This window comes from Pteronotus mesoamericanus, unplaced genomic scaffold (assembly GCF_021234165.1).
Source record: "Pteronotus mesoamericanus isolate MK-2021 breed Mesoamerican mustached bat unplaced genomic scaffold, CSHL_Meso_final scaffold_137, whole genome shotgun sequence".
Lineage (NCBI taxonomy): Eukaryota > Metazoa > Chordata > Mammalia > Chiroptera > Mormoopidae > Pteronotus > Pteronotus mesoamericanus.
In genome coordinates, this window is record NW_026555306.1 from 5,857,039 (window position 1) to 5,872,200 (window position 15,162).

Below are 15,162 nucleotides of genomic sequence, written 5' to 3' on the forward strand. Positions count from 1 at the left end.
AGTGCCTGCGCCAGGGGTCCCAGCCCAGCAGGTCTGTGCTCCCCACCCTCCCGGGACTGGCCTGCGCTCGGCTGGGTGGTCCCCACTTCTTCCCAGCAAAATGCTGGCCAAACTTAAAGAAAAGCAGCATTTATTGCGGGGGGCGGGGGGGGGGGGGGGCATGGGCTCAGCCCTCAGAGAACTGGCGGTACAGCCGCTCCAGCTGAGGCTCCATGTGCAGTCGGAACGGGATCTCCAGGATCTCAGTGAAGCCTTCGGCCAGCGTTGGGGCCTGGAACTGCTTCCTGGGGGCAGAGGGCGATGAGGGGGCTGCAGCTCAGCTGAGCCCTGTGCCCCGCCCCCCGGCAGAGCCTACCTCTGGGGGTGCCTACCTGTAGCCGAACATGACCACGTCAGACACAGGCACGTGAGAGGAATCTGTCATCTCCCGGAACTGGGGGGGGGCAGAGCAGGTTGGTCAGGCCCCGGGGAGCAGGGGGTGGGGCGGGGGTGGGGCACAGGTGCTCACCCGGTTGTTATGACGCGCCTGCTCCAGGGTGGCACTGAAGAGGAAGCAGCGGCAGGGGACACCTGCGTCTTGGGCACACTTGATGTACCTGTGGGTGCAGGGCCAGCTGGTAAGGGGCCCTGGATGCCCCCTACAGGCACCTCCCACGGGACCCTGGTACCTGGCCCGGCTCGCGACGTCCGGGTTTGTGTTGTCAATCACAACCCGCTTCCTTTGCTTTAGAGCTGCCTCGCACGCCGTCACACAGCGCTGCCACGAGCCCAGCGTGTCCTGGGGCACGCAGGGAGCAGCAGGTCACGGGGGGCCGACGGGAAAGTGGGGTGGGGCGAAGCAGGGGCTGGGGGAGAGACCCAGAAAGAGCAGAGTGGCAAGGAGAACAGGTCCCCCCAGATGAGCAGGGACAGGAGGGGACAATGGCTGCAGATGGATGGGGTGCAGCCAGACTCCTACCCTGTTCACGTGGATGTATCCGGCAGACACAAGGTGCTTCTGGAGGAAGGTGGACTTCCCAGCTGGGGGAGGGGACAGTGTCAGTGGGAGGCCCAGGAGGGCCAGGGCTCCGAGCGGTCAGGGCTCAGGGTGTCTCACCCCCAGGAAATCCCACGGCGACAACCACCTCTGGATCAGAGCTCAGGAGGGAGCTGGACTCGGGCAGCCACAGTGGTCCTGAGGAGGAGACTGTCCTCTGGGAGGACAGGCGTGAGGAGTGAGCCCCTTCCTGGCGCCGCCGCCCGCCCCCTCACCCCTCTCCCCTGTGAGGCTCACCGGGTCGAAGGCTGGCAGCTCGAAGCTGGCCGCCGGCCACTTCAGGAAGAACTCCTCTGGAGTGGCGAAGGGCAGGCCCAGGTTCAGGGCGAACTGGGGGTGAGGGTGGCGGTCAGGCAGGCCTGGGGCCAGGCTCCAGACAGCGCGGGTGGGACGGCGCTTACCAGGCGGTCAGCGCAGGAGAAGTCTTTCTTTTTCCGCCCGGGAGCCCAGTTGGCGGGGCGTCCAGCGGCGTCTAGGATGCAGAGAAGACACCTGCAGCCTCAGGAACCGGGGTCCCCCTGCCCAGCCATCAGCCCCAGGGAGCCACACGCTACCCCACCGCACCCCCCGTTCCCCGGGGTTCTTACCTCCCACGAAGATACTGTCCCCAATGGAGATGGGCACACCCTCGTTGGCCTGGGGAGGGACAGGAGAGCAGGCCATAAGGAACCTACTCCCATATCTGTCCCCTAGAGCAGTAATGGGCTCTGCCGAGCCCTGGGCCTGACCTCTAGCCACTCCCGCCGCCAGGCTTCTCGCCTGCACCTGTGCGGCGGACTCGCCGGCTGTTCCTCTCAGCCACCAGAGGGCGCTGGTCGCCACTTCTATCCGTGAAGTCTTTCCCCGGGGGGGCTGTGACCCCCTAGCTTGCTTTGCCCTGACCCATATATTCCCCTTCATCGGTCACAGGAGCCTCCTTACCGACTGTCCCTAAACACACTGGGCTCTACGTTGCACATACCGTGACTCTGGTCTGGATGGTTCTTTAGGAACCTAGACACCCACCCGGCTCCCTCCCTCACCACCTTCAGGCCTTGACTCCAGTAGCTCCTCAGACAGACCCAGACCCTGGCTGATCTGGTTGCGCCGCCTCTCGCTGTTCTATAGTCTCAGTTCACAGTCTGCACCCTCCACAGCATGGGGACCCGGGCGAAGCCACGGAACCTCAGGCCAATGATGAGTCAATGGCTGACCACCACTCTGGCTTTCAGTTGAAGATCCCTGGCCTCATTACAAACGTGAGGCCATGAGAGCTAAAGACCAGGATGGCGAGGACAGTGGGAGGAGAGGAGAGGAGAGAGGCCGGGGAGCCTCGCCAGGAGTGCAGACCCTGGGTGGGCCGTGAGGGGCTGCAACGGGGGAAGGGAAAGCAAGCAGGACGCCGCAGCTCACCTGCTCCCGCAGGTGGTCCCACATGCCGGTCACTGGCTTCCGGTACAAGCCTGCGTGCGTGGCGACCAGCACCTATGGGCCACACGGGGTCAGATGCCATTGCTCTGTGAGTGCCTAAAGCCCTTCAAGGACATACAGGACCCAAGGGTGCTTCGCCTCCCTCAGCAAAGGAGAGCTCCCAGGGCCACTCAGAGTGGGCTTCTGTCCGAACAACCACGTGCAGGACCTACCCCCGCTCTCTGGGTCTCTGTCTACCTTCCTGTCCTATTCTCTCTGGAACTCCACCTTCCCAGGACTGTCCCCTCCCTCTCTTGGGGACTCTGGAACTCTGCACCCCCCCAACTCTCTGGATCCCTGTGCCCCCCCATCCAGGTCCCTTTCCACCCCCGCCTTGGTTTTGTGCACCTCCCCACCCCCGTCCCTGCCTCTGGCTTGCAGTCCCCTCTCTCCCGGGGCCCCTTCCCCTCCTCTCTGGGTCCTTTTCCCGCCCCTCACCAAGTTCCTGTCTCACCTCTCTCTGGGCCTCTGTCCCCCCCATACCCCTCCTTCAGCCTCCCTTGCAGCTGGTACCTGAAAGGGGACTCCCAGCTTTTCCACCACAGCCTCCACCTTGGCCTTGAACTCCTCTGCAGACAGCTTCCCGCGCCCAATGCCCATCTGGTTGGTGAAGATGACCAGCTGGGGAGCAGATGGGTGTCACCTAGTGCCCACCTCACCGAGCCCCGGCCCCCCACAGCCTGGACCCGCGCACGCACGTACCTTGTAGCCCTCCGCGTCCAGCTCCCGGAGCTTACGTGGGATCTCTAGGTACAAGATCCTGAGTGGGCAGGACAGGGGCAAGGTGACCTAGGGCCTGGCAGGAGCCTCACTCACCCCCTTCCCCTGCCTCTTATCACCTCCAGTCACTGGGGCTGGTGGGAAAGACCTTCCCAGAGTTTGTGGTGATGAGGGTCCCATCCAGATCAAAGCCGGCCACCTGGCATCACCAAGAAAAGAACAGCAGTGACACCTCTGATCCCCTCCCTCACAGGCTGGTACACCTCAACCCCGTGAGGTGGGGACTATGACCACAGTCCCTTACAGATGGGGAAAGGGAGTCCGGGAGCCTACACACCTTATGAAAGGACAGGCACATCCTGGGTGCCTGAGGGCAGAGTCTGAAATCTTCCCCTATCTCCTCTTCTTCCTACACCCCTTTGTATTCCAGTCTACACAATGGGGTTCGTGCCTTATCCACCCTGACCTCCCCCTTGAAGGGCCGATGGCCGTGCAAATAAGGCAGGAGCTAAGTTGTGTGTGGGTGCTACCTGCACATTGGGCTGTGCCACCCAGTTTTCATGGGTTCCCCATTTTACTGGAGGGAGAGAACGGGCTCAGAGGAAATGGTGTAACCGCATTTGAACCCGAGTCTCTCTGGACCTACGAAAAACCATCATAACATCTGCTGAAATGACCTTGACATTGCCATGGTGACAGGCGAGGGGCCAGGCAGGAGCTGACATACAGGGATTCCTTCCCGCAATGCTAACAGCTATCCCTGAATTTATCCTCAGCTCCACTTCTCAGAAAAGTGGAGGCTAAGAGAGGTTAAGTGACCCACCCATGGGCACAGAGTAAACGAGGTTGCGTCCCCAGTCCGTGGTGGCCCTGTCAGTCCCCAGCTTGGCCCTCACCTTGCCCTGGGGCTTCACCCCAGGTGCGGTGAACACGAGCAGCTTCTCGAAGCTCTCCCAGCCAGGGGATGACTTCCGCATCCGTTTTTTCTGTTGTTCAGTATCTTCTTCCTCATTTGGGCCCACCGGAGGGGTGCTGGGTGGGGTTCCTGGCTGGGGTTCTGGCGTGGGGGTCTCTTGCCAGCGCAGGGTCAGCGGGTAGAGGCCGTTGACCAAATACAGTGTGTCCCCCACTCCCAGAGAACACTCGGACCCGGGCTTCATTTCCTGGGTCCCGGCAGTTGAAGGGTTAATCCCCAGCTGCAGAGAAACGGGGAAGAGCTGAGACCAGCTCCACCCCTCCCAACAGCCACCCAACCTCATCAACCAACCCAGGATAGGGCTTGCCTTTCTCCACCTGCCAGTCAGACCCCAAAGCCCTGCCTCTTCACTATGTACCACCAATCAGGGCTTCGGAAAAGTTACAGGTGTTCGGTCTGATCCAATTTAAATGTGGACGGATACTGCATTGAAGCCGGCCATACTTCAGGGCGTCTTTACTGGCCACGCCTGCTTTCCTCCCAGCAAGTTATTCCCACGGGCCTGTTCCTCGCTGGATTATGATTCCCCCCCGACCCCACATCTAGACCTTGATGAGGAACTGGTACCTGTTTCACAGCCACCGTCCGAGTCTCAGGGTCTGCGACCAGCTCCACTGAGGGTTGAGAGGATGGAGTCAAGACATGCATCCCAGAGAAAGAGCGTCCCTTATTACGGGGGAGCATGGCCAGCTTCAAGCCACAAGATGGCGCTAAAGCACCCATTCAGGAGGAGGAGGCAGGTCAAGTGTAAAAGGGATTGGCTCACTCCTTGACAAGCAGTAGCCAGATAAAGGCCTTAGTATTGCCTGCGACGCTGGTCTTCGCCTAGGGACAGGGTGGGAATTTTCCTGTGTAGAACTGGCGAGGAGTGTGGCTACTAGGTGCGGGTCAGGGGCTTGGCCCGTTACCACTCATCGCTGCTTAGTACTTTTCTCCGTAGGATCGGCTCTCTCCTTGACAAAGGTCGTAGCCTGACTCAAACGTTCACGGTGGCCTGTGAGCATCCTTCTCTGCCCAATGACAATAGCCTCGGGACAGGCTCTGTACCCTACGCAACCTTAGAGGTCTGATAGTTCCAGGTCAGACAGAGCTTTTCTCTTCTTGTGCTCCCCAGGGGCTGGCTGCACCACACAATTTCGCCTGGTAGCCAAGAATGTCCTTTACTGAATTGACTGTCTCTTTCCCAAAAAGTGTTCCCGCTCCGGAAGCAGGCCACACCCCCTCCAGTTCTGGTCCCGCCCCTGCCTACCTTGGTTTCTGGAGCACTTCCGATCGGTAACCCCGGTCAGGGGTCCCCGGCCCAGGACCAGGGCTTGCCCGTCCGTGGGCAGGAAGATGGGGGCTGCTCCCCCAGGAGGGCTCTCCAGCCACAGGCCGCCCCTGGCTTCCATCTTGGCCATCCTGTGAGCCTGCCTAAGGGCAAGTAGGTAAATAGGTTTGGATGGCAGGTCGCTTTCGGTGTCTAAAGGAAGTCCCGCCTCCTCACGTCCCTTCACCAGGAATTCCCTCCATCCGCTAAAGGCTTGGGTAATCCCACCCCCTCGCCAGCGTAGGGCTCGGCTTTTTCCCCGGTCACAACGTCTGGCTCGGTCCTCGGGGAGCTGGGACCCCGATGTCCGAGGGCAAAGGCCGGGAACCTCGCGCGCTCCCGCCTCCGCCCAACGCTCACCCTTGCTCTAGCTCACTGCCCACTTCCGACCAAAGAGGTCCTGTCAGAGGTTCTCGGCCTGCGGCTCCACCCTCGGCTGTTTTTCGGCGGACGGAAATGACTCGTTCTCAGCGAGGAGGCGGGGCCTTGGAGCTCCTCCCACGGAAGAAGCCCCGCCCCCTCCCAGACCCCAGGCCCTTGTGGTCCCACTGCAGCTCTGACCTTCATCTTTCTTGCTGCAGTGTGAGGCTCAGGCCAGTAGGGGGCGAGGACTCTGCTGCCGGTTCTCTTAAAACTAAGAACTGAATTTTCATTCCCTTTGCTGGAGATACTTAGTTGCAGCGCGAAGTTTTCTTTCCAACTTAGTGATCATTGGCAGTGGAAGAAACCCCTGCAGCCGACAGCATCCCTACCTTCGATGCTGCCATTTTTCACCTATGAAGGAGGGATAATCGTTTCCACTTTGTGGAGTTACTAGGAAGATTAAAGCAGTTAATACATGTAAATAACACCTAAGTGTTTGGGTGGTAGTTTCCCTGTTTAAGTCTTGCCTATTGTCTGCATTCCTCCGGTGGTTACCTGATGAGAGACAGCGTGTCCGTGTCCACTTCACCCGGCCCTACCTTCGGACCACATGCCACTTGTTCTCTAACCTCCAGCCGTTTTATGGCAGAAAACTGGCCACAGCTGGAGGTTCTTGGCTTTGCTGGGGACTCTGTAGGCTCAGGAGACCAATTTCAATCTCGACACTCACCCCACCGCCCGCTCAAAAGCATCCCCAAAACATGAATGCCTACTTTCTCATATCTGTAAAAGGGGGACAGTAATTCCCACTCCCAGATTTACAGTGAGAATCAATGAGATGCTGCTCAGTCGGCTCCAGAAAGTTTGTTGAATGAACATCCACAGCACAGTTCATACTCATTTGACAGAGGTAAAATCTTTAATCTCACAGCGCCCCTCCCAACTCGCGATCCCCACCCTCCACTCTCCCCCCCCCAACATCAGGGCCGGAGAGTGAGGGCCCCTGCCCCCCACCTTGGGTGGACGAGGGCCCTTTAAGGCACCTGTGGGGGAAGGAGAGAGGGGTGGGAGATGGTAACGTCTTGTATACAAGGACGGGCTTCGATTGGCAGGCTGTTATGGGATGGAACCACTGAGTGTTGTAGACGCAGGGACAGGATCGGGCCATCCCTGAGGAGGGGGCCAGAGAGACCAGTTTAGAGAACTCAGTAAAAACAACTTCAGCCCCAGTTAGTGTAAAGAACGTGTATCTAAGGCCACAGGCCAATCCTGGGCACACAAAGGGCTTGGCCACGCCCCCAGGAGGCTGGATCCAATCAGGTAGGAGAACTCAGGAAGGGCGATGGTGTTTCTTAGATGATTGGTCAAGACCTTCAGGGTTCGAGCCAATCAAAAGCTGCTGCCCATTTACCAAAGTGGAGCGCCGCAACCAATCTTGAGGCTTGGCTGTGCTCTTCCAGGGATGGAGCCAATGCCGTGGGAGCAAAGCCCTTGTCGCTAGGCAGAAAACGATGCGAGTCGACGCAGTTAGTGCTGAGAACTAGCCACGCTGATTGGAGAGAGGGCCAGTCCCTTAATAGAATCTGTCGCTGGGCAGAAAAGAGGCGACAGACCCTATCGGGAAACTGGATAGGTCCTACTCCTTGACGGAGAAGGGGTGGTAGAATAAAGGGCTGCGGGGATTGGCAGGGACTGGTCAATCCTGGGCCTCCAGGAACACACTTGGAGGCCGGTCCCAGATCTGACTCGGATTGGCGGTCCCCGGGGGCGGGGCGGGGGTGTAGTGTAGAACGGGGTGGACGCCGGGAAGCTCTCTCTCTGCACCTCAGTATTTCCGTTTTAGCTTCTGGAAGTCGCTGGTGTTGAGTCGCGGTCGCGGCAGGTCCCCGAAGACCTGGGTGTCCTCGGTCTCCCGCAGCACCAGAGCGCGCATGCTAGCCGCGATGCGGTCCAGGTCCGGCGAGGAGGGCTGCGGGGACAGCGACGCGGACGGCGTCAGCTCCGGCAGTGGAACCCACAGTACCCCTTTACCCTGCACCCCTCCCCCGTCCCCAGCGATCCTGAACCCTGGGCTCCAGGCTCACTCTCCGCACTTTGCCCCTGCGATGCCCATGGCCAGAAGACCCTTCACCATGTCTTGCTCGATAAGGGACCTTCTTACCGGCTCAAACACCACCTCCTCCAAAAGGCCTTGCTGCCCCCCCCCCCCCACCGGCATCTTGGCCTGCACCACTCCAAATGTGCCTGGCCCCACCTTGCCCTCTGTTCCTCCCATACGACCCTGCGTGTACAGTTCCTGGGATGGCCTGGGTGAAGCAGAGGGGAAACTTGAGGCGTTCTAGCTCCTTCTCACACAGGGTGAGAGCTGCCCACCTGCTGGCCGTCAGGCTGTGTGCACCCAGGGGGTCTCACATCTAAGAATTTGCGTCTGCGATTCAGTCATATACCAGTAAGGCCTCTGCCACCCACTAGCTCTCCACAGGGATTTCACCCCGTTCCTGAAGGCTTCGGGCTCCCCCTCTGAAAATCGGGGCAACAACAGGGTCTGAGAAAATCAACACAGTGACTGCTCAGCCAAGGTGACCTACCGCAACTCCAGGGCTGTTAGGAAGGACCCCTCTCCACATCGGCCTCCAGCACCTAGTGCTACCTCTCTTAGAGTCCCTGTCACGCTGAGCGGGGCCCGGTCCCCAGCAGGATGAGAGGCCACCCACAGAAGCTGGACCAGAACCCGTTCAGAGCACAGCCCAGGGCCTAGAATTCAGGTCTTGAACGTTGTTCATTTACTGTGCTTCCACCAGCGGCAAACAGGGACAGCAGCAGCGGATGGTCCCTGCAAGTGCATAACTGAGGACACTGCGAGGAGCCACCGGGAGGGCGGACCCAAGGCCGCCTCCCATCGAGCCCGTGGCTCCAGTCCAAAAGGAAGCTGCGTGCCAATCCCAGCTCTGCCCCTTACACGCTGGGGTACTGGGAAGTCCTGTGTACTCTCAGTGCCTCAGTTTCCCCTCTGCTTCACCCAGGCCATCCCAGGAACTGTACACGCAGGGTCATATGGGAGGAACAGAGGGCAAGGTGGGGCCAGGAACATTTGGAGTGGGAGGATGGAAGATGATCGGACACCTCTGAACTCCGGTTTCCCCATCTGAAGGGGATACCAAAATCCTTGCGCCCTGCTTGCAGCATGTATTCTATAAATGCAGCTGTGCCTGGAAAGGAGAAGGTTTTCTCTACAAGGCACTGGGACACATTATAAGGCTCCAACAGTTAACACTGTATGGCTCTGGCCCAAGAACCTCCCTCCTTCTTCGAGGTAAGAGGAAGGAGGTAGGATTAATCCTATCAAGTGTGGCATCCATGCCTGAGGGCTTCCTGGAGGAGGTGGCTCTGGGCCCTCCCCACCCTGCCCCTCCCCTCTCCCATTTGCCACTCACCGGCCCATTCTCCTCATCTGAAGACCGTGCCTCTGTCCTCTTCTCCTTGAAGGGCCAGACAGGCACGGACACAGGCAGGGACTTGGCATACTGCTGTGTGGGCAGCGCTGAGGCCGGGGGCACTGAGTACGCTGTAGGGCCAGCGGGGGTCTCCTCGCTCAGGCTGCCATCTGGGGAAGAGTAGACTTCAGCCTTGGTCCCTACACCTACATCCCAGCCACCCACCCGACCCCCAACCGGAGGACACTCACCGTCTGTGCTCTCAGGGTCTGACTCGCAGAAGGGGGGCAGGTTCTGGAGCGTGGCATCCTCGTCCATCACAAAGAGCCCTGTGCGTGGCGGACGAGGCCCAGGCCCATCAGACATGCCATGCGCCCCGGCCGCCTGCCACCGCCTCCCTGCCCCCTGCACTGGCCAGGCCCTCGCAAGCCCCGGCGTTTCTGGAACCATTATTCCCTCTGCCTCAAACCCTCTTTCCCGGATTAGCCGCTTGGCCATCAGCTGAAACGAACCTAGTTTCTCTCTGTCACACCCTCAGGTGAAAGCAACTGGTTGAATAGGAAATCTGTACGGCCTGTTTGGGATGAACTGACTCAAAATACAGGTTAAAAGGATCATGAGATCACTGCCCCGGCTGGTGTGTTGGGCATTGTCCCGCAAAGTGAAAGGTCGTAGGTTTGATGCCAGTCAGGGCACATGTGCCTGGGCTGCAAGTTCGCCGGGATGGGGCATGTAAGGGAGGAAACAGATCGATGTTTCTCTCTCACATCGCTGTTTCTCTCCCTCTCTTTCTCCTTCCCTTCCCTTCTCTCTAAAAATAAATAAATAAAATCTTACAAAAAAACAGATATGAAATTATGATGATCCCTGTTTGACAAATGGAGACCTGAAGGCACAGAGAGGTTATTAAGCCACAGGCCTGAAGTTCTACAGTTACTACATGGTGTCATAGGGACCTGAACCCAGGCCACTGGCTCCGGAGTCCGTATCCTTAACCCTAGGCAGGTTTTCTCCAGCAGCAGCCTGGAAACCAGCTACTGGCAGTAACGATAACAAGCAAGCAGCTCCTGTTTACTAAGCCCCTAGAAATCCCATTCACTCTTCAAAGCCCTAACGTTAGTCCACTCTCTGGGAGGCATCCAGCCTCCAGACACCCCCCCAAAGCTGCCAGTTGCTCCCTCCCCAGCTTCCCCAGCTGCTGCCTGCGTCCCCGACTACTGTTCAACTCCTATCTTTACTCTCACAGGCGTCAGGCACCCAGATTTGGAAATAAATCCTGTGCTGTTCATTCTTCCGGCCTGGGAGGCCTCCCTCCCCGAGCCTCCAAATGGCGCTGCCCCATGTGAGGACTCCAGTTCTTCGGCTAAACCGGAGTCCCACGGGGTGGCTTTGTGTCTGTGCCCAGCACCTCCCAGCACAGAGCCGGACCCAGGACATAGCGTAAGAAACCTGAGGCTCGGAGAGGGAAGATGACTCGCTCGTGGTCCCACGGCGACTCACAGGCAAGCCAGCCTGGCGCCCAGGCTCTCTGGGACTCCGGCTTCCATAGGACCTCAGACAAGCAAGTCGCAGCCCTCTAGGAAACCCACTGCAGAGGTCACCTGCCCAGCAGAGAGCCACCCCAGTCCCTGCCCTCTGCAACTCTCACCTCCGTTATCACTGACCCCCAGCCGCTCCCCAGAGGTCTCCGTCTCTGTTGGCTCGTCCTCGTCCTCCTTGTCTTCCTCCCTGGGCAGTGCAGGCTGTGGCGGGCTCCCTCCAGGGCTGGGCGGCTGTGGTGCTGGTGGGGGCCCAGGGGGCCGGAAAGCGGTGGCAGCCCTGTGGGCCAGGGCGATGTCCTGGAGGCAGTGGCGGGCAGCCTCGGCCAGGGCCCCGCGGCCGTGGGCTGCATAGGCGCAGGGGCCCGGGCGCGGGGGCGGGGGCGGGGCGGCGGTCAGCAGCACCAGCTCCGTGCCCGTCCGGGTCCGGAAGCGCTCAGCAGCCCCCACCACGGCCTCCCACAGCTCCTCGGGGCGCCCTGAATCCATCCGTGCCCTGTGGGGCAAAGCAGGACAGAGGGGGCTGGGGCTGGGCTGACGGCGCCGTCCCCACTCTGCCCCGGGCGTCCACCTGTTCCCCGACGCCCTCCCCAGCCCTCCCATCGACCTGCTCCAGCTGAGCTCAGCATCGTCCCCCAAACCCACCATTCCCCCAGAATTCCTTCCCCTCCACACCTCAAACCCCCAGCTCCATCCCTCCTGCCCTGTCCTTTCCCTGCAGCCCCCAACTCTCCTCATGGCCCTGTCCTTGGGGGCCACCAGCCACAGGTGAGTAAGGAACACTTGAGATGTGGCGCCCAAAATGAGGGGTGCCGTGCATGTGAAAGCCACACTGGGTTCTGAAGACTTAGTACAAAAAAATTAGGACGTAAGATATTCTCATGAGCAATCTGACGGTGGTACGTATTGAAATGGTGACATTTTCGATATATCAGCTAAATAAAATATATAGTGAAAACGAATTTCCTCTGTTGTCTTTTTACTTTTTTTAGTGTGGCATTTGGAAATTTTGGAATTAGATGCATGGCTGTATTCTCTATTGGACAGTGCTGCCCCGCCCCCCACCATCCCAGCCTCCTGGCCCCGCAGGGTCTGCCTGCACTGCCCGCGGACCCTGCCCCTCCCCAGCAGCCCCAGGACACGGGTGCAGCCACTTCCAGACCTCTGGCGGCCTGAGGCCTTTCATCAAAGTGCCTGGCCTCCCTACTGGGATACCCTGTCCTACATTTACTTACTCTTTTCCTCACCTCTAAATCAGGTGTCCCCCCAACCCTGCCCTGTTGGCTCCCCCAACATCTGAGTGACCCCCATGCTAGGACATCTCTCTCTGAGGGGCAGTGGGTCCACGTCCATCTCCCCACCCAGCGTGGGAGACCTTGAGGGCGGGCCTGTCACGTTCGTCTGAGTCACCAGCAGGCTTGCCCAGCACATGCCAGGCCTGAGAGTGGAACTTTCTGGAAAATGGTGTGCGGCCCCTGGCCAGTGTGGCTCAGTTGGTTGGAGCGTTATTTGTAAATCTAAAGGTTGTGGGTCCGACCCCCCAGTCAGGGCATGTATGGAGATAACCCATCGATGTTTCTGTCTCTCTCCCTCTCCCTTCCTCTTTCTCTGAAAGCAACGAGAAAATTTCCTCGGATGAAAATTAAAAAAAAAAAAAAAAAAAACCTTAAAAAAAAAAAGAAAATGGTGTGCAAGGTGCCATCTGCCTGGACTCAGCCAGCAAAGTTTTTGTTTTTCCTAAAGATGGAGTCGCAAAGTGAAGTAACCAGAGCTCCCGTGGCCCTTGCCAAGGCCACACACAGTGAGGGCACAACCAGCCCCTTTCCTGACAGACCCCGTAACAAGTTTGTCCGGCACTTGTCACGTGCCAGGCAGGGACCTGAGTGTGTCATCCACATTCTCATCCCACCCTCTCACCAGCCGAATGAGGGAGCAGCTGTTCACACCTCCCCCTTTACACCTGTAACTGATGCCCAGGTCACTATGGGACCAGGGTCAGACAGAGGGAGCGGAGAGCTGGGCCCTGGATGCGGCGGGCTGCAGCCAGAGCCTTTCTGATATGGGGATGCCACCCTGTCTGCTTTGTGAGGAAACACCTACGATCTCCTACGCCAGGCGGGGAAAGAGAAGCTCGGAGACCTCCAGGCACTGGCTGGGGGCCCACAGCTAGAAAGGGCAGAGACAGGGCTGACAACCTGTCTGCCCAACTCCAAACCTAAAAGAACTGGGAGGTGCTAAGGGTCTCTTAGTCACTCCTTGAGTCATCCCCATATGATGGAGAAAACGAAAGCCCAGGGCAGGGAAATGACTGCTCTAAGGTCACACAGCTTAGCAGTGCTAGGCGTGGGGCTCTCATTTCTTGGGACACCAGGATTAAACTCCTCTCTGTCCCAGATCTCAGCATAACCAGAAGGATGCAAAGAAAGAAATAGAGGTGACCCCCCGCCCCCGCCCCGGCACCAGCCTCAGAGAGCATGCACAAGGAGGAGGAGGGCACAGCAGACTCTCCGGGGGACTCTCTGCAGTCGGTTACCCAAAAGGAAAGAAACCAAGCCTCCGGGAGTCTCCCACCCCTACAGCTTCTGGAGGAAGTCCTGCGTCCTTCAAAGATCTGAGAGATGGAGGACTTCTCCCTTCCCCTCAAAGGGAGCAGTTTAGGATCAGAGAGAGAAGACTAGGAAATGAGAACTGTCCCCCACGGGAGGGGGAGGAAGAGCTAAGGTGACTGGCCTCTTAGGAGGAGGTCAGGTGGTCAAGTGAAGAAACTGACTCCCGGAAGAGGTGAGGAAAGAGGAAAAGTTGCCAAAGGAATTGAGGATGCTAGTGAAGCTCCCCTCTAACCACCTGTCAAACTGGAAGGGCCACCCCAAACTCCGCTAGAAGATGAGAGGAACTCGAGGATGCACCCCGTAGCCGGGGAACGGGTGAATGTCTGGGGTCTTTCTCCGCCGCTCACGGACGCCCGCAGCACGCCCGGGGGCCAGCCAAGACCCACTTCTCCAGATAAAAACAGGAAATCCCGCCCAGGTAAGGAGCCGAGCCGGAAGTCCCGCCTTTAGACGGGTGAGGGGCGTTCCGAGACCCCCCAGCCCTCGCCCCGAGCAACCCCCGACCCTAGGGACACGGTCCACAGTCTAAGTAAGAGCCCTAATGGGTCTGAATACCGAAAGACAAGGCTGTCTAGGCTTTGCCTCAGCTCAGAGACGACGGTTCACGTCAGTGACCACTTTCCAGCCCTCAGCGTAGGATCGCTGGACGATCTGTCCCTTGATCTACTCAGGCTCTATCCTTCCCGAGAGTGGCTCATCCTCCCAGAGCCCCTGTACTGGGGACAGCCAAAACCTCCCCACACCGCAGTACACAACGCCGCCTCCACTCACGTGCCCGTAGCCAGCATGGCCGGCCCGGCGCCGTCGCCGCCCTCAAAAGACATGGCGGCGCCGTACGTCACTTCCGCGTAGCTAGCTCGCCCCCACGCTGCACAAGCCGCAGCCCCAGTAATGGCTGCCCAAGACCAAGATGGCAGCAAGGGCTTCACAACATCTCAATGGGGCACTGGCGAAAGCAGGATATCCATACGAAAAACTGGAAAAGGCTTCAGCTTGTTCGGAAACAAGCCTCGACCATTTCGATTTGACCCCAAGAAATATGGCGGCCGGCACATACACATTCATAACCACAGTAAATTAAGACAGCCGATCTGACGTCCCTCATACTCTGCCACAAGTGGACGAAAGCAGTGCCCGTTAATGACATGTCAGACCACCAGCCTGACATCATTTGCCCAGAAGGTATATGGGCCCTCCAGCCAATCTCCCTTCAGAACCAAGACTGGCAAAGATCCAAGATAGCCTTTCTAGCTTCAGTTTGCCCGACTTCAACATGGCGGCTCACACGGCTTTCTCTCCATGGTGACTCAAGAATTGGTCTCGGACCGCTTCGTTCCCGGAGATACTGACGTCTTTATACCGTTAACCCGAATCTCTCAACGCCTGTTGTGATGTGCAGCTTTTCTCACCTTCTTTTCCTTTCTCGGTTTCTCCTTTCCAGGACCTCGCTGTTGCGCCCCGGAGAGGGATAGGACTGCCCCGCGTTAACATGATCTCAGCTAATCGTCCTTATCCGTGCCCTCAAGCAAAATGGCACCTCTTCGGCTTCGATGCCAGTATACAACATGGAGAAAGTAGTAGGCGTTTTGGACAGCCTGAGCGAGGGGGTGGAGCTCTTGGACCCGCCCCCTTGTTTACTTCGCGGAGAGGACGGTAGCACCGCGCCTGCGCACCCTCGCTGACTGGCTCCACCTTTACCATCTGCGCCTTGTGATTAAACCCACGTGG

At 58.7% G+C, this 15,162-nt stretch overlaps 2 protein-coding genes across 5 annotated transcripts; both read right to left on the reverse strand.

Moving 5' to 3' along the window:
- Positions 1-146: 146 nt before the first annotated feature.
- PNKP (polynucleotide kinase 3'-phosphatase) lies at positions 147-5,945 on the reverse strand. The gene is made up of 17 exons (XM_054588549.1): positions 5,851-5,945; positions 5,431-5,594; positions 4,749-4,795; positions 4,102-4,401; positions 3,325-3,404; positions 3,188-3,245; positions 2,999-3,106; positions 2,429-2,500; positions 1,624-1,672; positions 1,438-1,508; positions 1,274-1,366; positions 1,097-1,193; positions 959-1,020; positions 669-778; positions 509-596; positions 372-433; positions 147-284 (listed from the first exon to the last, which is right to left on the reverse strand). The coding sequence occupies exons 2-17, from the start codon at positions 5,579-5,581 to the stop codon at positions 167-169; spliced, it is 1,566 nt and encodes a 521-aa protein (XP_054444524.1). The 5' UTR covers positions 5,582-5,594; positions 5,851-5,945; the 3' UTR covers positions 147-166.
- An 835-nt stretch (positions 5,946-6,780) lies between these two features.
- On the reverse strand, positions 6,781-15,036 carry AKT1S1 (AKT1 substrate 1). Of its 4 annotated transcripts, none has more exons than XM_054588742.1 (5): positions 14,206-14,353; positions 10,936-11,321; positions 9,539-9,616; positions 9,288-9,457; positions 6,781-7,822 (listed from the first exon to the last, which is right to left on the reverse strand). In XM_054588742.1, exons 1-5 carry the CDS (start codon positions 14,256-14,258, stop codon positions 7,679-7,681), a joined length of 831 nt encoding a protein of 276 aa, XP_054444717.1. In that variant the 5' UTR covers positions 14,259-14,353; the 3' UTR covers positions 6,781-7,678. The 4 variants fall into 4 exon arrangements, with proteins under 4 accessions (XP_054444717.1, XP_054444715.1, XP_054444714.1 ...); XM_054588740.1 differs by lacking the exon at positions 14,206-14,353 and adding an exon at positions 14,844-15,036 and having other exon boundaries at positions 6,782-7,822; XM_054588739.1 differs by lacking the exon at positions 14,206-14,353 and adding an exon at positions 14,492-14,830 and having other exon boundaries at positions 6,782-7,822.
- Positions 15,037-15,162: the final 126 nt, after the last annotated feature.

What these genes read in the sequence shown, in the direction of transcription:
- PNKP (XM_054588549.1), bottom strand. Translation starts at nt 5,581, where the DNA reads ATGGCCAAGATGGAAGCCAGGGGCGGCCTGTGGCTGGAGAGCCCTCCT. An exon ending in GGACGGTGGCTGTGAAACAG is followed by an intron (nt 4,402 to 4,748) that starts GTACCAGTTCCT and finishes GTTTCTCTGCAG; the next exon opens with CTGGGGATTAACCCTTCAAC. An exon ending in GGACAGTATCTTCGTGGGAG is followed by an intron (nt 1,509 to 1,623) that starts GTAAGAACCCCG and finishes TCTGCATCCTAG; the next exon opens with ACGCCGCTGGACGCCCCGCC.
- AKT1S1 (XM_054588742.1), bottom strand. Translation starts at nt 14,258, where the DNA reads ATGTCTTTTGAGGGCGGCGACGGCGCCGGGCCGGCCATGCTGGCTACG. An exon ending in GGGGGTCAGTGATAACGGAG is followed by an intron (nt 9,617 to 10,935) that starts GTGAGAGTTGCA and finishes CGCCACGCACAG; the next exon opens with GGCTCTTTGTGATGGACGAG. An exon ending in CAGATGAGGAGAATGGGCCG is followed by an intron (nt 7,823 to 9,287) that starts GTGAGTGGCAAA and finishes CTGTCCCCGCAG; the next exon opens with CCCTCCTCGCCGGACCTGGA.